Source organism: Nesoenas mayeri (genome assembly GCF_963082525.1).
Source record: "Nesoenas mayeri genome assembly, chromosome: 4".
Classification (NCBI taxonomy): Eukaryota; Metazoa; Chordata; class Aves; order Columbiformes; family Columbidae; genus Nesoenas; species Nesoenas mayeri.
The window spans coordinates 49,098,575-49,125,979 of NC_137540.1; the positions used below are offsets into that span (position 1 = coordinate 49,098,575).

Genomic DNA, 27,405 nt, shown 5'->3' on the forward strand with positions numbered 1-27,405 from the left:
TCATTATACAATTACCGTAGTGAAAGGTTTGGGAATATCTCTTTCAGTGGCTTCTCCAAAATTAAGCCATAAAAAAAAGCTTGTAATACTGATAATCTTGTAAAACTAAATGAAACATCTTCTCACACTTCTCCCTCTTTAGCAAATCCTCTCTCTTCCTCTGTTTCTCATTCCAGTTTTCAGGCCAGTTTATCTGATTCCAAGCCTGCACTGCGCTGAGTTTGACTAGACCCCTGCCATGGATGCAGTCCATCTACACAATATTCATGACAGCATGGAGAATCAACATAACTATTCATTGGAAAGTGAGCCAGCTCTGTTTCATGTCCACTGCTTAGGTCTAGCCCTGAGATGCACTGCGAGATACAGAATGAAACCAGTGAGGGGAAGGGTAGACCACATTAAAATGTCCTTAGTTTCCAGTAACTGGTATAATAAAACATGCTGGGGCTGATTTTCAAACCCTGAAGAATACTAGGCCATGTGCAAAAATGCAGGTGAAATTGCTTGCCTAATTTGAATGTATAGCTGTAATGACTACACATGCAAATTAAGGCACGTGTGGTCTCAAGTGGCCATTCAGATATCTAGGATATCCAGTAGACAATTTGTGTTTCCTCAATCCATAGTTCTTAGTTAGAGGAAGACTTTACAGCGCCTCATCCGTTCTGGCTGTATCAAGAGTCTTTACATTTCACAGTTGCCCCCGTACAGAGCTGTGACATGTGTTTGGCTAAAGCACAGGCTCCCAGGAAGACACTCAGTTTTGATCTGTTGACTGCAAGAAATGGAGGATGCACCATCACTCGCCGTTCCTTCTGATTGTCAGGCTCCATCGGGGTTGAAAACATGGGTGCTTCACTTCAGGTCCTGTTTTCACATCTGCAGTATGCTTCAACGTAGCCTCAGCCAGGTGACATTTTGAAGCCCAGACCCAGAATTATTTGCCTGTAACCCTGACAATATTACATTTGCAGCCATTTGATCCAGAACTGTCTACAAGTGAAGTCAAGGGGACTCACGTAGCATTTCTTAGGGCCATTAAACTGTAGTTTAACACAGCAGCATGTTCTGTCGGTCACTGCTGGTCCATCTTTCACGCTTCCTAGGTGCAACACAGGGATGAGTCTGCACATTTGCATTAGTTGTGTTGTGCCAGAGGCTGAGCATGTCCTGTGAGGCACTCATCATGCTGAATTAAGGCTTAGTTTGAAGGTTGAGCACCAGAAAGGATGGGGCCCTTGGCAGTGGTGTACCTTTTTTCACATGTAAGTTTTCTAAAGCATCGTATCTCAAAAATACGTTGTACAGTGATAGCAGTAATCATAGTACTTTGTTCATGTAAGTGGTGTCAAAAAACAATTGCAGGCTGAGAGCAGGTTTGTTTTCATGCACCTTCTGAAAAACACTCTTGGATACAATTACCATTTGTAGTAACAGTCTGCAAAGATAATAGTCAGAATTTTCTGTTCCTGGTTAAACCTGAAAACTAAGACAAGAATATTCACTGCAGAATTATTTCTGCTTATTTAATCTGGAGTTCCAGTCTAGGAGACATATCTTTGTTCCTTGTGCAGTTTAAATATCAAATCAATTCTTCACAACTAACCCCAGGACAAGATTTCTTTTGAGTACCCATGAAACTCTAATATTGTGATGTCGCTGGTGCTTTATCATAAACTTCCATTCTCGAGCATCTTGGAAATCTGGCATATTTTTTTTTAATTAAATCTTTAGAACTTCATTTAATCAGAGGACGATAATTGCTTCTAGTATATCTGGTTAGAAAAACTACTCAGCTTATAATAGAAAACTAAATCTTAAATTTTTCTCCATGTTAAAGTAGTTTTAACTAACCAGAGCAGTTACGATTCTGTGTGCAGCCAAATAAAACAATTGTTTCATAAAAATTTTAGGTCATAATTTTTTTGTTTGTACTCTAAAAAGGCTTCTTGAGACTGTGCTTTTACTGAAGGACAATGAATTATAAAATATACATTTAGTGTTATTGAAAACAGTAGTAGTATTATTTTGAAAAAGCTATCTTCTATAGTTAATAGACTTACTAGGTTTCTAACACCTATTATAGACTGGGTTTAATTATTATTGTTATTATTATTCCCCTTTACTTGCATTAATGGTAAAAAGTAACGTGTTTTGTAGTACCGGTCAGTCCCTTGTGGTTTTAGACCTTTTTGGTCCAAAAGTGGTTTTTGCATGTTCTTCAATTCACATGATAGTTCAACAGCAGCTGACATTGAGATTGAGGGAGGAAGTACACAAAATTCTTGAGCAATCTCTTCCAAAATCCATGGCATATGTTCAATGTGCACCTCAAAAGATCGTTGAGTAGACAGTTATTTACATAATTACAATGGCGAAGTATTGCTGTAGTGAAAATTTGATCCATCAAAGTCGTATGAATGCCCTTGAAACACAAAACCGGTCTGTTTGTGGCCTTCTCTTTTGTCCTCCTAAAAGTCTGAATAGCAAACAACACTGAGATGCTACTGAAGTACTGCAAGAAGCAACACTAAAAAAATCCATCTTTGACGTGTCTCTTTCGTTCATAGTCAGGTTGATTCCTCTGCCCATTGCTGGGAGTTTCTCTGTACAAATCCACCTCCTCTTCACATCCTTGACATTGCAATAAAGTGGTTTTCTCTGTGGAGCAGAAGTCTGTAGACGACAAGGCAAAATTCCCCATGTGCAGGGCTGGATGGTGTCCTGGGGCTTACAGGAAGCTGTCCTCCACCAGGTCTGAGGAGTCGATCCCAATGTCATCCATCATGTCAATGTCCTCAATGGTCTCGTCCTCTCTCTTGATGAAAGTAGAGCTACTGGAACCAGTTTCAATGGCACTTTCTTCAGATGTCTGGGAACTGGAAGAGACAAACATCTCAGAGATAAAAAATGTGGCAAATGTGGCTAGGTAAGTACTCCAGCCTCTAGCAGAAGTGAACACTACCACCCTCCATGCTTTCTGACCCACAGCACAATCTTGGGTGACTGACCGCCCGTTTCTTAAGGCATGACACATCTTGTATCTCGAGTAAGAAACCACCTTGTAATTTAAAAGAGCAGGTTGTTCATATGTTCCTCCAAGTATTTTCTGCCAGACACTCATTAGAGAAATAGCTTTATGACACTGTTGTGACAATAGGTCATTCACGTAAATCTAGGGAAGTCAGGTGAAAATAAGATAATGATAACAGAGAATAAGATAAGAAAAAGAGAGAGAGGTAATAAATCTTAACCTGGATAGTGCTTCTTAGAGACTTTGTTTATCACTCCCTTGAAAATTACAAAAAATATCAAAACAAATAAGTTTCTAGGTTGCTAATTCTATATACTATGAATGAAGGGCTGAATTAAACCACCGCCACCCACAGTAAGGGATACACAGTGTGGTGCTATAGTGGAAGTGGTTATGCAAACTGACAAGGGAGCAGTAAAAAATCCTGGATACCCTGCTGTCAATCAAAAGAATGCTATGAAAAATATTAAAAACAACTTCTCCCAAATTTTGGACCTGGTCTCACACGGAACAAATCAATCCCTTGAGATGTCATATGCAGCTCTAAGGCACCAAGCTGTAGGGGCAAGATGTGTTGCAAAATGTGCCCACAGAGCCATCAGCCAGCCACTGTGACTTGGACAAGCTAGCAAAGGAGTCCCAGTGACATACAGGAGCACTCTACCAGTAGTCCCTTTCCCCTGACAGTCAGAAAAAGAGGCAAAATTAGATTTTTCTGATTGAAAACAGTGTGGCTGGTCATATTGTCATACCTACATGGGACCTTCCAATAAGTAGTTTGAACAGAATCAAGGAAACCATTTGCAGAATAGGATGCTAAAAACTGTTAATGCACATCACCAAACATGATCCAGAATGGTGACTGTGGGCTATGTGGTCTGTAAATCTCACATACCTGTGCCTGTTCCTTTTGCCAAGCTCATCCTCAGAAACAGGGTCAATGTCAGGCAGGGGGATGATGTACCCGCTGTCAGCACTCAGCCTCTGCTCATCAAATCCACTCTCTCTGTCCTTTAACTTGTCCTCATTCTTGTAGGTGACACCAATGTAAGCGTTGTCGCAGTCCCCTCTCATGCGTGTGACAGCTGGGTGATCACTTTTCAGGAAGTCCAGGTGAATCTTCTCATAGCTCTGAAAATATTCATTTCAAATATCTCATTAGATGCTATTCACTGAGGCTGCCTTTCTTCAGATGGTGATTCATTAACCCAGCAGTTATTCTGTTCTATGAGCCAGCAACACTGGATGGAGAAGCCCAGCATCTTCAAGTGATTGGGAATTTGAAGACAAGCCAATTTTAGGAGATGCAAGAGTGAGAGTGGCAGCACAGAGCAGGCAAATGGATGTGAAAGAGGGGCAGGGAGTAGGGGAAAGGAGTGAAGGTGGGTGGGAAAATGAAACACTGAATTACGTGGCAGGCAGAACACGTCCAGAGGTATCAGAAATATGAAGGAAAAACTTGCTGGTATCAGTGTTCAAAAAGGGAGATAGGGAGATTGTACACATGGACCAAGTTGTCCCCTTTCTAGAATTCTTTCACTGACAAGAAAATCCCGTGAAATATATATAAAACTCATTCTCTAGTAGAAGCATTGAGCTGGTAGGATTTCATTAGAATTTGGAAGTTCTGCTTCCCAGCTAATACTGCAGAATTGCTTCTCTCAGTGACCTTAGTTCAATTTTCCCTGAACATATCAGGTTCCTCTTCAAATAATGTAATTCATATAGGTTAGGGTGTGGCAGTCAGTGCTCATGGCTCTGATGCCTGGAACAACAGTTCTAGTTTCCTCTAAACCAGTATGTAGAAAACACAGAGGCAATTCAAAAGAGCAAACCTTTTTGTACTCTCCAGGCAACAAGCTCTCCACAATTTCACTCAGATGGTAAAAAGAAGGTCTTTTCTCTGGTTCACTGTTCCAGCACTTCACCATGATTTCATACCTGCAGATAAGATGGAAACCAATTTATCCAGCTGCCAAAGGAAAATGAGTAACCAAACAAAAACTAAAGCCGGAAGTGTCCAGAGACTGGCCAGGTGTGGGAAAGCCAAATGCACACGTACACTTCATTGGTAGCGTGATCGGGTTTGGCCATTCGGTATCCACTCTTGATCTTATTGTAGAAAGTAGAGTCAACCATCATGCCAGGATATGGTGTGCCACCTGCAGGTAAAAGTGAAGAAAAAATATTATTCTATACTAGACTATCCATGCAGAGCTCCCAAATACTGTCTTGCCGTTCATGTCAAAAAGTTTTAACTCTATAATTTGACATGCCAACAAAATTAATATTCCCTAGCCGGTGTTTCACATCAGAGTTATTGTCTTGCCCATATTAAGCCCTGACATGAAATATTGGCTAGGAAAGATTGAAGTGGGTACTACTCAGAAAAAAAAGCCATTTGTGGTGTTAATAGAGTATGTTGAGGAGGCACAGAGACTGCATAATACCTAAATCAGGTCATCAGCCTGCAGTTGGTAGACCTGAGATCACAGTTCTGCTCTGCCCCTGACTTTCTGTGCCACCTTGGGCAAGTCACTTGCTCTGTCTGGTTTTAGTGCCTTTGGCACCTGTAGGACAGCTGAGAGCCAAATGACCTAAGTCATTCACCTCATCCCAGCTGTGAGGCCAAAGCCTTGCTGTGAGTCTGGCTCCTCCATAGCCAAGTCTTCCCACCTGAGCAACCAGCTTTGTTTGGACAACAGCTAATGTATTGGTTGCACGGGTTATTGAAAAGTTGGGGCTCAGCTGCTGCGCTGACAGGTTAAGTGACCATTTGGGGCTGCAGCATATAGACATCAGAGCACTTGTGCTCAGTTGTCACTGACATGTAAAAGGATCATTCAAGCTGAAGTCAGTGTTGCAGCAAGATGTCAAAGTTGACCTGCTTAATAAACACCACTGAGGATTTGTTTTGCTTTCTGAGAAAGAACAGCTTTCTCAGGCAGAGGAGACATACCATAATATTACTCCAGAAACCGCAGCCCTTTCAAAAGCAGGTTTTTGCCTAAAACTGGTCTTCAGAACCTTCCTTACAGGTAGGGCAGTGAAGCACAGGCTTAGCTGTGCCTCAGCTCCTGAGCTATCCCATGGCACTCCCATGCCTCCCAAGGATGCTGGTGAATGGATATTTTCAGGATCTAATGAAGCCCAGAGACTACAGTAAACCATATCACAAAGAATGGCAGAACTGCTGTTTTCTGAGAAGTAGCTATATTACAGCTTATTCTAGAAAATAACGTTAGGCTTGGACTTGCAGCGGGGCAGTAGCAGATACCATATAGGCATGATTAACTCTGCTCAGAGTAGATCTGGGCAATGCACGCTCACTGAAGCAGGCAACCCACCCGCATGGGACCCTCATTAATCAGGTGAAGGAAACAGCCAGGCTGATCCCAGCTGGGAACTGTATATTGTCTGTAACTGCTATACATTGTCATAACCACTTTATGCTGCCATAAACCAACTGTGTGAACACTGCTGACCTGGAAATGAGAAATCAGCATCCCAGAAGACTGACATTTGTTTTCTTTCTGTAATGGGACTAAGACAGGCTCTTTCAAAACGTGCATGAAGAGACGGTTTCAAGCCAGCCACTGGGCTGGGCTGCAGCCCAAGCACCCCATTGCAAGGGAGGAGCATTGCCCTTCTTGTATTATAACAGCTAAAAAATCCACCCTGGCCTGGCACACCAATACTTCAACCCTATATAGAAGGATAACTAACAGTTAATTTCACACATATATTTTTACTATAGAATTTGAAACACTTTATGTAAAACAGCTTAAACCGAAAAAGCTTAACCACTACACATAAGAAAGAGTTCACAGTACATACCAAGAGAAAATATTTCCCACAGCAGAATGCCATAAGACCAGACATCACTTAATGTTGTGTACAGATTGTCAAAAATGCTTTCAGGTGCCATCCATTTTACTGGGAGGAAAGTCTGTAGCAAAAAGAAAGAAACCCCAAACCACACAGATTAGTTATTAAAGAAATGCTTTCCATTACAACTGTTGTTTGATAGCCAGGATTAACTTCTCTCTAACAAGAAAGCTTGTGCTAACCTGGCTCATGTGTATTTTTAATTCCATATAACAAAGAGGTACCAGGATTATAAGGAATGCTACTATTTACTCCCTGCAAAAACTAATTAAGTCGTAACTGTATTCATTTTACTACTAGCAAAAAACAGGCTGATTAAAGGTATGATACAAAATCTGGCACTGCCCGTCTAGGTCTGATACGTCATTGACTGATGTGTCACTGCTCTACATATCATAGCAACAGTTCCTTAATAATTTATCCAGTCAAAGACTTGCCAGTTCAAATGTAAGTCTGTGAAACACTAAGTGTGGCCAAGTGCTTTTCAGCTGTAAAGAGAAGTAGGAAATTTACAGGAATTAATGAACTGAAGAAAAATTGTTCTCAGGAGCATTCATCCCAACTGTGAATTAGTGCAACCAACACTGAATGGCAAGAACATTAAACAGCATTTAAAACTGACACTTCTCATTTCAGTTAAAGCAGAGCTCAGGAGATTACAAAGTACATACACTGCCCTTGGAGACATAGTTGGCATCATGCATGATGTCTCTAGCCAGCCCGAAGTCACAGATCTTCACAATTTTTCCTTGAGCGAGGAGGACATTACGAGCTGCCAAGTCACGGTGCACACACTGTATGGAGAAAAATTAAGTTGTTCAATGATGTGCTAATTCCACGAGGGTCATTTCTCTTACAAAGATCCCTTGAAAATGTCTGTTGACTTCCTGGACACATTCTTAATAAGACTTTCTGCTGAACAGGCACTTGTACTGCCCCACTAACAGGAACAGGGAGACACCAGTGCTCAGAACCAGTGAGGTCTCATATGGGTGCACTACAATGGGGTGGAAACAAAAGTGATTCCACCCTTTCCCCTCCTACCAATCATGTACTAATGATAAATCTATGTTTCTGACCATGCTGGCCTGTAGCTGTATAGGGTCTCCACCCAGACCCTGCCTAGATCCACCACTATCTTTGACATGCTCACTCGATGAGAAGTGCTTGATTTTTCCACCATGGTTATCTCGGCTTCCAGGTAAGAGAGGAAGCTGTCTACAGCCTCAGAAAGAATATTACATTGTGTCCTCTATTCAAAATCTAAATTGAAACCCATAGTTGGAGATTGAGATGTTTTTACACTTTCTTACATTTTACTTATTCTTTTATTTACTTACATTTTTAGAAGCCAAGAATTCCATTCCCCGTGCAACCTGGTAGGTGAAGCTCAGCAAATCCAGTAGGCTGAGGCCCTCTGAGCTGTCGTCTGAAAGAAGATTTTTGACTTCCGATTCTATTGAAAAAGAGAGAAAAATGTGTTTGTGCTGTGAAGTGTGAAAGCAGCATTCATTTCTCCCTACCTATCATGATTCTGAGCTGATGACTTTAACAGAATACCATGACCAAAACAGCCTTTTCATGACTAACCACTTTTAGTGTCTACATCAGTCACTGACACATACTGCATTCTTAAAAACATCCAGAATTAAATATAAGTTTTGGTTTTTCTCCTGTATGTATACTGTATTTTTTTTCCCAGAAAACGGCAGGAAAGGGTGAAGTTAAAAAGGTCCACTGAAGTCTTATAAAGGTTGTTTATAATATTCAGCATGTGGTACAAAAACATTTATTTAGAGGTGGTGCCTTCATTAGATTTTTGTGCATGCGTGTACATTCTTATCCGTTTACTTTTGCTGAACACTGTTATGTTTCCCAGCAAGTATTCACTGGGATTCATCCAATACCAGCAAAAAGGGTCAGGAATTCTATGGCAACAGTTCTTAATATTTTTTATGAAAGATGTCAGCAAAAAAGCAGTCAAAATCCAGTGATTCATTTACCCCAGCTGTCCTAGAGCACAATATGAGTATATTAGTCTGCCATGTAAATCTGGAACTGGATATGGTTCAGTTTCCGAGGCCTACAGGCAGAAGTGATGGTGCCTATTTTTAAAGCAAAGCATATTTGGTGTCTGAGCACAGGGCCAGGGAATGGGAGACAACTTCATTATCTTCATTACATAATCCAGGAAAGTATTTGGGAGTGTTCTGCATTTGATGAGTGTCAGCTAACATGAATTGTAAATGGAAACAGAACAATATAAATTACTATTATTATTATTTATTGCTATAGCTCAAAATCTTGCCAACTGCAAGACTGATAAAATTGCTGCTTCCAAAGGTTGTCTGCAGCCCCATGGCAGGGGACAGCCCTCAGCACTTCAGTTCAGAAGCAAACAGGACTGGACGCCTTCTGCTTCGGGAGCAGGCACTCCAGAGCACGATGAATTTTAGCTTCTAGCTTATACTTACATGCTTGCAGAACACGGCTGAGTAGTTATGTCCAAATGGAGGGCAAAAATAAAACACGCATTTATACAAGAATTATTTGTATTAGTGATGTATGCAGACGGGACAGTTCTACATTACCTGACACAGATTTCTTCTTATATGAAGCAGGTCGATCATAAACAGACCTCTGAATATCAGAGTATTTAGATCCCTCCTTCCTTTCCAGCATTGGCACATACTGAGTGGTATCAGCTTGTTTCATGTCCATGTATTCTCCAGTGTTTTCAAATGATAATATCACATAACTGAAAATGGAAAAAAATATAGGCGTATCAGCTAGTATTGCCTAGGTAACTTCCCTGTCAGAACATCTTGTAGATCTGACAGTTCTCTTCTGGTGTACAATTGTATTGCTGTGAAATATAAGAGCTGGTATCTTGATAGGGAATACATAAAGATCATGTATTACAACATCACCATGTATTCTCACATATTAGTACACGTTACCATGCATCGTTGTGGTCAAACACAAGTTCTTCAAACTTATCGTTTTGTCAATAGTCAGATGTGTAAACACATATTGTCTAAGTTCCTAAAATCTCACTGAATTCAAGTATTAGTATCTAAGGATTTTAGTTCAAGGTGTTCCAAATGACAGACGCAATTTATTCACCTAGACAGTTAGCAACAAATCCAGTCCTGCTGAACAAACACATGCTCAGATGAACAGTCGTGACTGTATCCAGCTACCCAGTCAGTTGATCTATTTGCCTGAGTGATTTTTTGAAGGAATCCCTGTTCATCTTCTAAATCCTGGCTAACTTAAGAACACTATTTTGTTGCCAAATGTATGATGACACGCTTCCTCCACTGTTATCTGGAAAAAGCTTTGGGATGAACCTTAACCATAAGGAAATTACTGAGACTGAGCTTGGAGAACAAACTCTGCCAGGCTGTTTGAAGGGAAGGAGTTTTAGACAGTGGGAATTCCTCAAGAACGGAAACAAGGAAACCAGGTAGTTGTGCTTTATTTTTAAAACTTGGATGGGCAGAGGCAAAAGGATGTTTTTAGAGAAAAGAGGAACACTGGACTATGCTTTATTAATAGAAATGTTCTTTGTGACCTCAGGATGTCTATGGAGAACCCACTGTGGTCCTGGGACTGCAGGCATCACTACAGAGGAGAAACATGGATCTAAGACACATGTCAGGGAGACTGAACAAAAAGTGCTGAAACACTGCCATACCTCTGAAACCTAATAAGTAAAAGTTCGAAGAATTAGGGAGGGTTTTAAGACAATGAATGAGAGGAATGCGGTAAGGGTTAGTAATGATATTTCCTTAAATTGTAAGTCTTTTCTTTTTTTTTCCCCCTCACCTTCTGGTGTTTTCATCAGCTGGGTTCATCCCAAAGATATCCAGATCTTTCTTTGGCTTCTCTGGGTGTCGGCTCAGGAAATTGTCCCTGTTCTTATGCAGATAGTTCACCAAATCACCATAAAAGCAGTATTCAGTGATGATGTAAATAGGACCTGATGAAATAAAGCAAAATACTGCATTTATGAGTATTTAAAATAAATACTCCAGAAATAGTAGAAAATAGAATATAAAACATAAAAAGTATTGTGGATTAATACATTTTTGTTTACTAAGTTATGACTGCAACTACTACCAAATGTCAAGTAGGTTTGTGAAAACTTTTGTTTAAATTTGTTGTTAAATCCCTTACTTGAAATTCGTGTGCTTGTTAAACAGTGAACGATGGCTCCACAGCAAACCTCCACTTTGTCAGCCAAACCCACCTGATTTTGTACAAGCTCCAAGCAGATTCACAATATTCAGGTGGGGGCCGAGATGCGTCATTATCTTCAGTTCAGACATAAGCGCCTGTTTTTCACTGGATCTAGCTGTAGCTGTTGAAAAAACACACCAGCCACTCAGTGAGAGCAATCACCTTTTTCACAATAACAATTTCTCCTTCCTTGCCACATTAAAGCATTGCTACCATGGGTTCTTGCAGACAATCATGTCCTTTACTTGATAAGGGGCTTTCTTAAGACTTGCAGAGGAGTCACAAATCACTAATAAACAACTCATCTGATGCAGCTCAGTAGCTGACCCAGCCTGTCTGTCCCTCTCCAGGGGTACAGTGGATTGCCCAGGTAGCACAGAGGCACTTTACAAGCTGCCAGTTTCAACACAAGAAAGCTCCTCATGGTTGCTCCAGAATTACTGCATCAGCTTCTCAGCTCATGAACTGGGAAATCTTCAGTAAACTTAAGATTCTCACAATTCCTCCTTTACTGTATGGCTTTCATTTTTTTTATAAGCATTCATGGTTATTTCATTTTTCTCTGAACTTGCTGAATTATTATGACTGCTACAGTCCATATAGCTAAAAACAAACTTTGGATGTTTTCAGAAGCCTGGATACTTTCAGTCTTGAAATACGATGAAGTAATTTAAAGTATATTTTCAAATTTCATTCATTCCACAGTTCATTTTCAGCTTCAGATATGTAGAATCTATTTATATACAGTCAGTGCTCAAATAACCCTGTGGGAAAATGCCCTACCTAGCTTGGAAAATGGAACCGCAACAACTTACGTTTCAGCATTTTCACAGCTACTTTCATCACCGGCTGAGAGCGACTCAATCCATAAGCAGTTCCTTCAACTACTTTTCCAAATGCTCCAGAACCAAGGATTCGACCTGAACACAAGGGAAAGCGTTATTTATTTCAGAAAGGAACAGTAGTTTCCCTCGCTTCCTGCTGCCATTTATCCATAGATTGTTCGTTATTACTGTTGTTAAGCAGAAAAGGTAAATATATTTTAAAGAAATGCTGTCATTAAATGCAATGCTTAAATAAAAACAAGTAAGCAAACATCAGGAGCACATCTGCACATGGGAGCTTGTAGAAAAGGGACTCAGCTCAACTCATTCAAATTTGTCTCCCACTGTGCCCTGCCACCTTCATTTTATCCTTTCTCAACACTGATTCTCCTCTGATTAAGTGGACTTCTCTGCCTCAGTCAGCACCTGACTACAGTACACTTGTGCCCTAAAAAATCTGAATTGAACTCCTTAGCTGTTATTTAGATGTTGCTACATCAGTGCTGGATACATCCAGCAGTAAGATGGACTGAAGCGTGTCAGCAGCGCGTTTAGAAACAGACAGGCAGGACATCAGTGTTCTGCACGAAGCTGAAATACATGTTGATCACATATGGGGGGAAACTTCTCTGAAGTTTAATGTACAAGTGTGCTTCATATGCTTGAATAAGTTTTATTGCAAATTTCCAAGTGCTGTAACAAAATGGCTAATGTTTATGCACACTTTACTCTTCCCACAAATCAATTTAGACAAAAACTTTGGATTATCATATCCTGTATCCTGACATTGATACAGTATGCAAAAGAATTGTGTGCAGATTGAGTGAGATTTTAGAGAAATATGAACTGCACAAATATACTCCAAGATATTATATTTCATAGGTTCCATATTGAAAAGCAAGTTCATTAAGGCAATGCTTGCTCAGTGAACAAACCCATATATGAGGTCCAGATGCCAGGATATTTTCATATTCTTGACAAGCTCCATATTTTATTTTATGTTACTTTTATCTTCCAGCACAGGAAGAATGAGTAGTGATTTTTACTATGGAGATATATAGCATTTTGTCTTGTACATTTGTCTGCAGTTAGAACTTGCAACCATTTACACTTCTGAAGGTGCTATCTGGCATGCAATGCCATGTGTTTCTGTTATCCTCTAGCTACAGCTCACACTTTTATTGTATACACACTTTTAAAAGAAAATTTCCAGCCAAATGATATTTACGTCATTAACAAGCACAAGAAATCGTTAAAGCATGCTTAGCTGAGTTAACACTGAAGAACCTCTCCAAGAATATGACAGCATAGTTTGTCATGCACACAAAACCTATGCAATTTCTTTTCAAGATTCCTGTGCTCCAAAGGTTATCCTTCCCAGTCAGGATGTGAGAAAGCTTCCCACTAAATTTCCAGCTAATTCAAACAACCTGAGTCTGAAATTTGGCCACTGAAACTCTTCAGACCAAGGGTCTGGGAGCCACATGGCAGGATGCAGCCCTTCAGAATGTGATGGCATTTGCTGATGCTCCTTGATCTTCTTGTCTTCACAAGCCAATTCTTCCCCAAACCATATTGTCGGCTGAGCATGAGGCGCATATCTCCCTCTCCATCACCTCTGCTGAGCTGGGGTGCACGTGGAGACAGTGCAAGCGCTTCCGGAGTGGTGGGATAGTGAGCTCTGCGCTTTCCCCTTTTTCACCGCTCTCCAGAGATATAGCCCAAGCCCCATATGTTTGACACTTGAAATTTGGAGCCAGGGGGGAGCTAACTGCTTAAGAGCTGGAGTCATCTGTAATGCCATCACATTCTGGATGTCGAGGCCTTCAGTGGAGCCCAAAATTTTAACATGTGTTTATACCTCCTCAAGCAAGGGATTGTGCTTGGAGGGGCAAGAGCTATTTCAGTCTCTGTACCCATCCACAGAGCCTGTCTGCTGAGACTGTCAGAGAGGTGCTGGTTTTCTGCTCAAGGAGACACAAATACAAAGCTGAAGTCTGCCAGTTGGGATTCTTCTTTGGCTAAAATTGAACTGGGATGATCAGTCCACCCCAAATTAAACCGTAACTCTCTTGGTCTATATCCAAAGCCAAACAAGTGACAAGCTTTATAATCCACATAGAGTTCCTAGACTCATAAGAAATTAGGCATCACATCCTTAAACACTGTGTAACTTTTGTCTTAACTTGCCTTTTGCAAATGAGTATGGGTCTGATTCTGTGTCAGGCCAGCATTTCAATTTTATTAAGGCCAACAGGATAAATGGGTGGCTTGCTGGGAAGTGATAGGAGCAATTCTGCCACAGTCTGCAGCCACCCCAAGATCATGAGAAATGACAGCACTCAGACTCCACTCCTCAGAAGGCCATCTCAGCTGAAAGAGAAGGTCCAGCTCCTGCTGGGACATTGCTGCTCATCAGCAGAGCCAGGAGAAGATAGTGGCAAGCAAGCAGTGCACTGTGATATTGCATTTCTCATTCTGTTACACATCTCCTAGTCTTGTGCTGGCTGCCGGGTGCTCTGAACAGCACAGCACTACACACATTGTGCAGGAGCAATAGCAGTGGGAAATTTGCAGCATAACCCAAATTTATCAATTGGAACTCCAGCCAGCCAGCATTCAGAGTTGGCATTTAACACAGAATTACACTCCAGGCACTACTAGCTAGAAAAAACAAATAAATGCCAGCTGGCTTACACAGCTAGGATGGGAAATGCTCATCTAGCTGAGCCAAAATGAGTTTGTATCCTGCTTCAGAGCCTCCCTGAGCTAAAGGTGTAATTATTTTGCTGTCATCTCCCACTCAGATAAGAGAAAACCCACACAAACCAGAATTATCCACCCTAGAAACATAAGAAGTGCCCACCAGAAAGCATTTCATATGGCAAAGCTGCCAGTGGGTAAATGTTAACCGTGTCAAGAAGAATGCTTGTACAATCCAGATCACTAAAAGGACATGTAGCATTAGTTTTTAAAGCACTGACTATCCTGAATGTGCTTATAAACAGGAAGGCATTAAAGTAGGCTACTCCTCTTGAGTCAGAGGGAGACAAAGTCACAGTGGTGGTCTGTTAACAACTCAGATCTGACAAATCCTATCTAGGTATATAATTAAAGTCTGGGTTGTAATAAAATAATTCAATTAAATATCCACCCTCCTCTAGTTTTCAATTAGTAACATGAATTTAATTAAAGAATATCATTCCTGAACCAGAAACTTTTGTTCTGCTTCTTTCAAGAATTAACATCAATTCTTTCTCTCTGATGGGGGAAAGAGAACTACACCAGGGGAGTATGTTTCTTGAAATATATCAACCAAAAAACATATTTCATCTTCCTCTCTTGTATTTTGTGATACAACTTTGTGCCCAGATACCTCCAAGAGAAGGAAGCCTTGTAATTTAAAACACTATCTGGATAGAACGTTAAAGTTGTCTATAATCAATACATTTTCAATTGATACAAATGACAGATTGGGCCATCCTTGAAGAAGTAATTACAAGTGAATTCTGTATGAACTCCAATGCAGGAATAGCAAAGCAAGAAAGCAGAAGGGGAAAGAACAAGTACAGTAGCCACAAAAATAAGTTATGAAGTTGCTCAGCACTGATATGTGCACAGTGTGGATTAATAATTTTTAAAATATTTTTATAAAACTACATAACTACTTGCAGATTTCCCTTGGCCTCTGCACATAAATATATAAATGTCTTGCAAATAAAAATGCTGGTGCACTTCTTGTGGCTGCCTCAGCAGTAGTGAATGTTGAAGAGGGCATTTAGTGCTGGGACAGGCCCCCTAAGCCACGTGAAGGTGGGAACTGCACACAAGGCATGTGGAGGAGAGCTGGAATGGAGGTCCAGGAGACACTGACACAAGGACCTCAAGGCTGACACCACTGGAGAAGAGGATGCTGAAGGAGAAATGAGAAGAACAGACAGATACATAGACTCTGGACATCATGACCACAATCACAAATCCCAGTAGCATAGATCTCAGAGTTACCCTTGATCGTCCTTCTCCCCAGAGAAGGATGAGATTAGTTCCTTAGAGGAAACTTACCAAGCACTAACCCGTCTCGAGGAAACTCCCATCTGGAATCATAAGGTAGTTGCATTGGGTCCACATAAATGTATTCATGGCCATCAGGGCTGATAGACTCAATGACTCTCCATCTTATCTCATACCTTGGCTTCTGTAAAGCACATTGAATGCAAAACCAACCGTTAGTCCTGTGCCTGACTCCAGAGCAGATCAGAACCCAGCAGAGCTCAGCATCCAAACTGAAATACTTTTCTGCATTACCTGTTTCCATATGATGACCAGGACAATCAGTGAAATTATCACAATCACTAACAGCACTAAGACTGCAGCAGCCACCGTTAATTCTGATCGCAAGGCTGTGGAGCAAAAAGACCATATTTTCCTCCTGAGCCATGAAGAGCATAACACACACACAAGACACCCACCTCCCCTACCATCACAGATCCCGTGTCCTGCAGATGTTGCAGGAGTAGTTCCCAGGGCTGGTGACTGTGAAGTCTTTCCAAGCCCAGAGCTGCTCTGCCTTCCTGTTTCAAAACCAGAGCTTGTCTAGAAGAACATCCCATAGCCCATGGCCATAAAATCATAAAATGAATCATGGAATCACATAATAAGTGAAAAACAGATGCACCATAAAGACCTGTAGAATGCCTCATCCTCAGATGAAGCATCAAACTGGCTGCTGTAATTTCACAGAAGGACAAAACAAACTCACTGGGAGCAACAAGCTTCAGTTCCCGAGTAACAGCACCAAGGTCATTCCTTGCCACACATCGCACAGCCAGGGTTTCCTCTACCTTCTGGAAGGTCACCTGGCTTTCCACCATGTTTTTCTCATCCAGGTGGGCTTCCATGTGTATATCAGAGATATTGTTAGTCAAAAGAGTCCATGAGGTGTCATTGCTGCACCTGCAGAGAAGAATAGCAGGGGAAACAGGAGTTGGGCATAGGTCTGGATAATGAAGAGTGAACAGAACAGTAATCACCTTTCCCGATTTCTTCTGACAACAATCATTTTAAACACCAGAAATGCTTAAGAAGACCACCTCTGTAAAAAACCTACATCTTTCTTCCCTCAGAATAATTTACCCTCATTACTGTTGCAACTTTGAGGGCCTAACAATGCAGCCCAGTCTGGTATAGGTAGATGTCGGTGTCACTACGTATCACATAGACTTACAGTACTTGACGGACCTCTGTTTCTTCCTGAATCCTTAGTGCTGTACAAGGCTCCCTGGGACAGGACTAGGAGGACAATTGTCCCACCAGGCAGCAAAAGATTTTAGTACAATGAGAGTGAAACACACCTGGGAGGTGCCCAGGTCTCCCAGCCTTCTTCCACACATGGTCTCCCTCTCCCTGGTGGATAACCTCCCAGGGAGAACCCTACCTCCCAGCAGTCACAAAAGGAGCCAGTCTAGAACTAACAACAATTACAGTAATTACTCCAGGTGCCTAAAATACTTTGAAGGTGAAAATTATAACTAGGGGGTAAATAATTACAAGTGGAAATACAGAAGCACACCGGAGTTTTAATGAGGCAGACAGAGCTATCTGTGAAGTGATAAGAACTCCCTGTTTGGAGGGATAGCTACTCCTTGAGATCCTTACTCAAACTGAGACTGTAAAATCTGCTGAGTTTGCTTATTGAACACCAGACTGCTATGAGAGAAACCTCCTGAACTGACGCATTGTGTCTTCTCCTGCAAGATGCAGCAGGAAGGGCACTGACAACCTCTCTTGAAATATTAGCAACCTGCCTCTAAAAAGAAAAAAAACATCTATAGCTTACTGGCCACTGATGAGGAAAGCATGGTAGGATAACTAATATTGTGAAGCTAATTAAGGATACAACAAGTCATATTTTTATAACAAAGAACCCTCTTTTCTTACTTTTTAATGTCTTTGCAAACCAGCCATTCCACATCAGGAAGCGGGGTCCCCTCTGCCAAGCACCTCACCGTCTGCCCCCCCGCAGAGCCATGGTGATCATCCACGAGATCTAAAATCAGGGCTGGAACTGGGAGGGATACAGGAGTTTGTTAAAATACTCATCAGGTTCTGCAAATGCAGCCTGAAATTTCAAATAAACCATGACAGGTATTGTTTGGCTGACATCTTAGCAACTGACAGAGACCCAGACTCATCCAGGAGGTCCTTAATTCCTGTAGGACAGAGCAGATCCTAGGCTAGAGCCACGAAAAGGAAGGGCTGGGGTTATGCTGTGTCTTCATGTCACGCTAAATGAGCTATCGTCCCTGCTGTCAGCTGGAATAACTTAGGCAGAAGGATAAAGTTTCTTGTTGGCTCAAGGCCAGAGTCAAAGTGAAAACCAGGATCAGGGTACAAGAGCTCCAAGGACTCGACATGCACACACTCCTACAGACACTCTGTTTCATGCCTTTCTTGTCTTGTCTCCAGGGAAACAAATGCATAAGTAGATCAAGACATTGCTGTGTGCCATCAATTCTGGTGGAGAAGGCTTTGGGGCTCCTTACCTTGTATTAGCAAGGAGAAGGTATAGCTTTTAATCTCATCTTCATTTTGAGCAACCAAAGTGTAGTATCCACTGTCTTCTTCCTTGGCCCGGATCAATTTTAATATACTCTGAAACCTGTAAAAATGAGAGGTTTTGCTTGTATTTTAGGATAGGCATGAAAAAAAAAAGTCGCTTTGGTGCAACATATAATCTAGGTAAGTGGTAATTATAATGTGGTGACATTTGGCACTTCTAGGATGCCTTTACACTAAAATCATTATTCAAACAGTAAATAACTACCAAAATACAACTGAGAAACAGGTCAGCATAGTTATATTTTGCAGGGATCTGACACAGGCCCTGGTGTTATTTGAAATAGCTAGAAGTTATTTGTGTGGAGACATGTTGGAGAGACCAAAGAGGATTAGCACTCAGAAACCAAGATTTCTACAGTTTGGAGAGGTTGATGTTAACAAGGGAATAAGAAGAGGCAAATTAGGCATCTCACTCTAAAGTAGAAAACAAATAAATGATTTTTAAATGCCACTGAAGAAGGAGCGACAAACTGTGGTGGAAAGAGAGAGCAGGAGGTGTGCCCAGGTTTCTGGGGGAGAAACTCAAGTCAAAATGGTAAAGTAGGGGTCAGGAGAATATTTTTACCTTGTTTCCTGGACTCTATTTGAACTAGTAACAATCTCAGTAAGATTTTCAATCAGAGTCACGTTATCCTTCAACCAGTACATTTTTGGAGCTGGGTATGCCTGCACATCAACAACAAAATTTTTTACTTCATGTAGATTGACAGCTTCCAGAGGGCTAAACTGAGGCTCCAGGTGAACGAACCCTTTGTCTGTAAATGAAAATGCCTTGGGTGAACAATCATGTGCAGCATTTTTCAAAAACTGTGTTTTCCAAAATGTTGATAATTTTAGGACACTGAAATCAGACTATACCATGAACTGTAATGACTACTTTCTTATTCTCCTTAACCTCCTTGGTCGCATGCTGAGCAGTACATTCATAGTCCCCTGTGTCTTTCACTGATGCCTCAGGAATGGTCAAGGTATAAACCAGCTTCTGTGATGGGACTTTGATATCATCAAGTTTTATCAAACCTTTTTCTTTCTGTAGTTTGGAGGAGAAAAAACAAAGCAAAACAAAACAAAACCTTACTTAAGTAACTGAGCTGAAAGCACATCACCGAGGTGCTATGAGGCCACTGAAGTGAAAGTACCCATCTAAACCCTGTATGGCAGAAGAATTATTTATTCAGTCAAGGATGCAATTTTCAGCCACGGGCACAGAAGGTGTGTCTATAAAAATACACCCTTTTCGGGGCAGGCACAAAAGTGTGAGGGCATTGAGAGCTCATAGTTTGTTCACTCAAAGCAAAATACCATTCAAAATTTGGTTGAGCAGTCCAAAAGAGTGTTTTATTGCTTATGCACTATGTTTTTCTCAGATATTAAAGCCGTGGGGGCTTAGTTTGAATTTTATTTGTTCAGTTCCCATGAAATAGGGTGAATCTTTATCCCCTTCACCAGATAAAAAGTAACCAGTTGCTAGATGCTGTGTTCTGTCTGCTCTCAAAACATGAATATTTTATTGGCAAGGAGAAGAGTGCTGCAACTAAAACGATGCTGAGAATGGCAAAGCATGTTATCATGAGAGGCTGGAACAAAAAATATGCAGGGGATAGTTTTGAAAGGTGGCATATGGCAAAGATTGTAATGTGTAACCTGGAAAACAGAACAAAACCTTCTCAAATAATTTTTCCTCTTAGGCTTTTAACTTACTTAAATAAAAGGTGGCTTTTGGTGCCACAATTAGATAGTCATTTAAACTACTCCATCCCTTCAGTGATCAGACTTCTTACATGGGATACTCTGAAATTCTGCATTGACCAGGACTGGCTCTAACCAAGTTTCACTGAATAATAATTCCCACTGCAGAAGGATGTTAAGCCAGTTTGAAAATTTTTGAGGTTCTCCAAAAGTTTTAAGATTTTCTTACTAGGCAGTTCTCATTAGTGAGTAATTAGACTGACTGCAAAGTCATTTTAATTAACATCAGGATAATGAGGAACAACTAAGTCTATGAACCTGAGTCTTTATTATCCCGTATTACGCCAAATAATCCAGGGTTTAAGAGAGCCGTTTTAGAGGTTCAGACCTCCAGCAGCAGAGCTCCATGCAGATGTCTGACACATTCCTAGATGTCTATTTCCATAACATTTATTTTTTGAACCAGCACAAGACCTGAGAGGCAGCATTCCTCCCCTTAGAGAGTGGATTCCTAGTCACACATCACCTTCCTTTCGTGCTTTGCATACTTACTAACAGTAAGCTCTAACTTTTGGGACTTTTTTTTGTTGTAACCTAAGAGTAAAAGAAATTACTTTGCTCTATTTTTACAACCCCACCTTCTCCCCCAATAAGTAAATGCAAACATGTAAACAAAATCAAAACAAAATAAAACAAAAAATTACCACTTTCCCAGGGTAATTCCACTGTAAATTAACCACCTCATTGTCAAAAACCACACAAGTTACTACGATGGTCTCGCCTGTTTTGTAGACAGTTTTAAGAGCTTCAATTTCGACTGGCAGCTGTGAAGTAGCTAAGAGAAAAGAGAAAAGAGAGACAGAGAGAAGACTTAGTTTGAAACAGTACGCAGTTTTCACACGGTGTGCTTTCAGGGGTACGTTTCTGGTTTACTTCCTCTACTGAGGAATTACCTGGAAAATTCAGTGAAAATACTACTGATTTATATGGATATAAACTTTGTGTATTTAAAGCATGAAGACTACAGGCTTCTATCTCAAATTCCCCTGTGAAAAGGCACTCGGTATAAAAGCAACTTCCCATTTTACTAGTCAGCGACTGTCTTTGAGAATCCACTGCTAGCCAATGAAAACCTTGTTTTCAATATATTCAAATCATGATATTTTTCAGACTACCTGAGGTCCTACAATTTGATGCTTCTGGGAAATACCAGTCTTTTAAGTTATGTTTCAGCCAGCAGGATGAAAATACATACATTACAGAAGACTTTTCTTGCAACCATTTGGGAGGGGAGATGAAGTTAAGGTCACTTTATTCTCATGAAAATTGTACATAACCACTAAGCAAACTAGCCACTAAATAACTAGCAAAACTTCCACTGGAGCAAGGAGCTCATCATCAGGGAATTATCTGATATAAGCCCGTGATGCTGATGCTAATAAGGCCCCTACAGTGTGAGGAAAGAGCTAGGCTGAATATTCTAACTTTTTTTTTTTTTTTTAATGAATAAAAATAAATACCTCTTAAAATATAGATGAGGAACTCATCGGACTTGAACTCCACACCATTAACCATTGTTTTGCATGTATATGAGCCTGCAGGGAAATTCCCTACAAAACCTTGTTTACTGTCATAGAAAGCATAGACAGCCTTGTCCAAACTGTTAGTTAAAGTCACTTGAGCACTTGGGTCACTTGTCCGACAAGGGATAACAGTGGGATCACCTTCTTCTACTAGGATGAACTGGTCTTCTGGTATAGAAGGAACAAAAGGCATATCTGGGTCTGTAAAAAACAAGAGGTAATTAAGTACTGTCTTGTTTGTAGTAAGTCCACATACAAGAACTGAATATCAATGACTACTTATAGATTTTAGCTGGAATGAGTACAATTCATTACTCCTCTTTTTCAGAGGTAGGGCATGGTAATTGCATGCAGGGTCTTGGTTTTGTTATTTGATGTGGCATGTAGCGAGGCGCTTGACCTAAGGACTGAACAGAAAAGGGCTTGGGATCCTTTAGGATATAGAATAAAAAATACAAAAGATTCCCCACCCCACCCTTGCCCCCCCCAAAAAAACAAACCACAAAGTATTATTATTCCCCTTAGATATTCCTACAGTGAGGGCAAAAGGATATCAAGTGATAAAAAGCAAGAAAATCACTACTGAGGGTGAAAACATTCATGCAATTGCTGGGGATGAAAATAAAGATACCCTCATACTATCACAGGCAACTATAAAGATATATGTACAGCAAAGATCTTAGGGAAGAAATTGGACTTGAACATCCTATTTTTATGACACAAGATTTTGCATTTAGGTACAACATTCACTGCGCACAAAAATTATTTAAGAGCCTGCCTTTTATTGGCACAAATCACTTATCTTCGTCAGTTAGATCTTTTTTTCCTTTGGTGATAGCAGCTGTTCCCTAACCAATATGTAAGTATAAGCAGGGGGAAAAAATGAAAAGAATCAAAAATCCAAACACTTTCAATGTCAAAAAATAGAAATTATTTTCATGTTGTTTATGTTGAACACCATTAAAGCCATATTTCATCAAAAATCGTACAAGGTACTTATCTTCATGCATTTCTAACATGTCCAACATTACAGCTATGAGACATAGTTAATTACGGTCATAGCATGTGGTTTTCAAAATATGGTGTTCAACCAAAAAAAAAAAGCGAATTAATACCTGGTAGTTTTATTTCTTTTAAAGTCAACAAAATACATGCCAGCTTTCCTATCTGGCCAGTCCAAAGTCTGACTTTAAAACATAATTGTATAACATATCCAGCTTAAAAAGCATAGCCAGCAAATTATCTCTGTTTGGCCATTCGGAATAAACAAATAATCCCTGATAGGCTGAAGCTTCTGTGTGAAGCTTTATAATAAAATTTAATAAATCACAATCCAAATCTCTCCAACAATAGACTTTCTGCTGCACTGGCAGGCTCTTTGTAGCAATATTCCAAACACAGCACTCCATCCCAAACACGCTGCCAACTCCATGTATTCATTTTCCCACTGTAATTTAAAACAGAAACAGGATTCACCTAGTTTGTTTTTCTGTGTGCTGTTAGTGAAAATAGGATATTGTGTGAAGTCTCAATGTAATCCTCCTTGGCTAAAGTGGGTTACTGCCACCCATTGCCCTCCTAATTCATTGCAGGAAAAACAATTGTAAAGACAAAGTTTATAGTGGAAACAGAAACATTCCCTATAATTTGAAGAAAAGGATATGTTACTGCACTTATGACATCTTGATGGTTAGTGAGTGGAAAAAATTACAGGGTGTCTCTGCCCTGGAAATCTGTTAGGCTGATGTCTATAGGCATTTAAAAACCAACCCAAAAAGCCCTCTTGAAGAAAGTTTCCATCTCTTGCCTTTATATTCCTTCAATGAGTGAGTTACAAGACTGCTTAACACCAACAACATCTTTGGGTGATTTGGTTAGAGCTGTGTGGAAATCAAGATACATGTGCCAAAGCCTGCAGCCCCTGCTGGAGCATCTTCTTGCTTCAAGAATGAATGCAAACACTTTACATTTGTTATGGAAAATGGAGAAAAAGTTTGAGAAGAATCACTGTCCTCAAGTCACACATTCTGAACTGCACAAACTTAATGTTGCTGCCAAATAGCCTTTAAAACAAGTCCCATTAGTGCTTCATGACTTTTTCCTCTTCCACAGTCTTCCTTGCAATTGCAGACATCATCTTCACAGCATACTGTATGTTTTCAGGGTTATTTGCAATCTTTTCTTCTCTCTTTCATTTCCTATTCAAAATATTTACTGCAAATCTACTGGCTTGATCTTTCCTGGCCCTGTAGTTGTGCCACTCAATACCTTGAACTCCAGCCAATGTTGAGGAAACATCCAGACGGGGCTTTACAAAGGCAATCAGTTGTGGCTCAGCCTCTGGTGCCTATCTCAGCTATGACAATAAAGATCTTCATCCCATGGATAGCATGGAAAGCCTTTAAACAGACTTGCAGTCAGAATGAGGGGGTAGGAAGGCAAAACAGGGGATAGGTACTTCCAAAAAGAAGGGATGCCATTTCTTCTGAGTCCAACAGGTTTTCCACCACTAAAGAGAAAGGCAGCACAGGGCCTGAGAAGGCTGTGTTTGCTTTGAAAATTACAGGGCACTGCGTTGTAGCACCATATTTTTAATCTTGCATCAGACTGGCCAGCAATAACACTTTTCGTTTCACCCTCCCTTGTGACAGCCACTCCCAAGACATCTCTACTTCTTGTGCTTCCCAGACCCTGTGCACACATGAGCTTTCTCCAATTCTCAGTTTGAACCTAATTTGGGCTAAGAACAAGATAATGGTCTTCCTCATCTGGCAACTGTTTTAGTGTCAGACATAGCACTGGTTTGGTCAGTACACGTCCCAAAACATCCACCCAAGTGACCCCTGAAAGGACTGGAATCCCCAGACATTAATCCCCACCTCAGGGCCAGGCAAACCTGAAGGCTAGACATGCTCCCATAGCTGACCAGGTCTACTACCTGGTCGTCAGAAGAACTCACTCCTGCAGTTGTGAATTCATTCCTCTTCTTGAGAACTAAAACTCTTACCAAAAAAGTGAAAACTGGCGGAAAGAAAGAGGAACATATCCATAGACTCACAGGGGCTGGTCTTGATTTACACTTTAGGAAACAGCCCTGGGGCCATTTATCTTCCTCTGGCAGCAAAGTGCCACCAGAAATACACCTCTTCTTAACATCCACAGTTCAGCCCTCCCAACCAAACTTCCCAGTAGGGCTGTGGCATCCACCACTTACCAGGAACATAGATGTAGATGTCCTTCCCTTCCACTTCCCCATCCTCCACTTGAGTGTGGTTATAATAGCAAACATACAAGCCCGTATGAGCGGCTGAGGCATTTCCTACTTCAAGCACTGTCACGAAGAGGCCACTGTTGTTTTCCTCATGTCTAATGTCTATCCTGTGGCTTCCCTCAGTCACTGGGTATTGCCAGCTCACTTCGCTGTCTCCGGAGCATTTGAGTGTGAAATTGGAATTCAACTGTACCACCATTTCATTCCTATTGGGAACAATAGTTGGCAGAGGAAGCTGGCAAAGTGTTAGGAACGGTCCTGCAAAAAGACATGAATAAATAGCATATGAACACACAGAAGTGCCTCAGCACAGGATGTGAAAGAAAACTAAGTGGATCCAGAGCAGTTGTTTTTCTGACCATTTCAGACATGTTGATGTCCCCGCAAATTTGTCCTTGTTAAAAGTCAGAGCTTTGCCCAAAGGATGGCAAACGGCTTCACTTTGAAATGCTAAGTGTCTGCTTGCTGACTTCGGTTTGTCAAATCAAGAGGTGAAAGACAGAGGTGAAGTTAGAGGTGGCTCCCAATCCACACCTCAACTTCCCAGCCCCAAATGTGGGAACTGCTCTGCTACAGACCAGTGAATCCCATACCCTGGCTGCTGGGTCATGGGCATCTTACAGGTCCTCGCAGCAATGATCAGGAAAACAACAGTTCTGTCAGCCTTCAAATAAGCTCACAACTGAAAGTTAGAAACCACTTCCCAAGACCAACACCTGCATTTTACATCTGGCTTCTATTTCTTGCAAAAGGCCAGAGTGGGGGCTTAGATCCAAAATTTGTGCATCAGGTCTACCTCTAGCCAAAATGTACATGTTTATAACCGAATAAAACTGTAATTCACTGAAATAGATGTTATAGGTGGTACTGCAATCTACAGTTAAAGATTTGCAAGCCTAGGTAATTTGTAGGTGGGCTGGTGCGTGTCCAACTCCCAGAAGGAAAATTAGAGGATCCACTCCCTAAAAATGGGGAATTCACCAGGGACAGATTTGCTGTTTCAGTCTGTCAAATGACCTGAATAAAACATATAGAGCAGTTCATGATAAACAAGCACTAAGGTGCCCAGTGTGAAAGTGGTCTCCTTGCAATAAACCATCAGCAGGAATTCAGACTGTCTTTGAAACCAGTTTCTCATTCCTGCACATGTTACCTCAGTCTACAGACCCTTTCTATATTTGGCACTCTGTGGCAAACCCTCCCCTCTCGGCACCATTCTCTCGGCAGATGTCGGGAGGTTCGGCAGGCAGCCCTGTGGCGAGGTGCTGCAGCGTGGGAGGATGCGGGGAGCCCACACAGGCAGCCTCGCCTGCACCACACTGCTGGAGAAACCCCTGTGGGACAGGACCAGGACAACTGGAGGTAGGCAGGCTCACTTTCCCTGCGCGGCAGACAAACCGGGCAGGAGGTTATTGCAGCTGTAGGGATGCCGAGTCAGCCAGCACAGGCTAGAAAAAGTACCATCTTTTCAGTAGTTCTTGTCTTGACCTAGCAAAGGGCAGAAAAATTGAGCCTGTAGCCAGCTGGTGACCTTTTGGCATTTGTTATTGTAGGCACAATGAAAGTGAATTTAAATAAGTATTTACAAAGGAGTAGAGTCAGAAAGGCTTAGAGGACTGAGGAACATTACCTGTGAGAAAACATCCCAGGATCAGGAACGTCCGTGGGGAAGTGCCCATAGCTACCAACAACTGAAATAGAAAGGAGAAGGCAAGAGGGAGCCAGTTAATGAACTGAGAACAGTATGAGAGTTGCAGGACCCCCCTTCTGCAGTGCCCTAGCACAGCTCTGCCGCATTCTGCATAGAGGCACAAAGAGAAATGGCCCAGGGACCCTAGCTCACACCCACAGTCTGTTGAGACATGTGCAAACACCTCCCTGGAGGTACATGGTGCCACAGACACACCACTGGCATGGGAAATGCAGCAGAGGCACCACAACCCCTTCTCTCCACTGGCAATGTAGAGAAGCAAAGTCTTGACACAGCCCTGTCCCCAACAGCTTGCAAATAGCTCTGATAGCCACAGAACACCCCAGGACCGAGCCACAAAAACCCCCCTGCACAGATGCAGTACCCTCACGAGCATTGGTGAGGATGCAATGGCTTTATGCAGTAAGTTCTGACCTTTTAGCTGCAAGCAGCGTTTGTGGGAGAAAAAGCATATTTAAAAGCTACTTTTCATACAAATCATACAATCCTGAGTGATATTTTTGTTTTGCCATTGTACATATGTATATATATAGCTTACT

At 41.3% G+C, this 27,405-nt stretch overlaps 1 protein-coding gene across 1 annotated transcript; it reads right to left on the reverse strand.

The window, feature by feature from the left end:
- Window positions 1-2,734: 2,734 nt before the first annotated feature.
- On the reverse strand, window positions 2,735-26,846 carry PDGFRA (platelet derived growth factor receptor alpha; the record flags this gene model as incomplete). Its single annotated transcript, XM_080343748.1, has 22 exons — window positions 26,786-26,846; window positions 25,099-25,413; window positions 21,822-22,085; window positions 21,006-21,136; window positions 19,471-19,642; window positions 19,178-19,367; window positions 18,537-18,652; window positions 17,932-18,058; window positions 16,754-16,947; window positions 16,300-16,394; window positions 16,057-16,189; window positions 11,986-12,090; window positions 11,181-11,291; window positions 10,757-10,910; window positions 9,517-9,683; window positions 8,266-8,381; window positions 7,597-7,719; window positions 6,875-6,986; window positions 5,100-5,199; window positions 4,873-4,978; window positions 3,933-4,168; window positions 2,735-2,882 (listed from the first exon to the last, which is right to left on the reverse strand). Exons 1-22 carry the CDS (start codon window positions 26,832-26,834, stop codon window positions 2,735-2,737), a joined length of 3,264 nt encoding a protein of 1,087 aa, XP_080199874.1. The 5' UTR covers window positions 26,835-26,846.
- Between the last annotated feature and the right edge of the window lie 559 nt (window positions 26,847-27,405).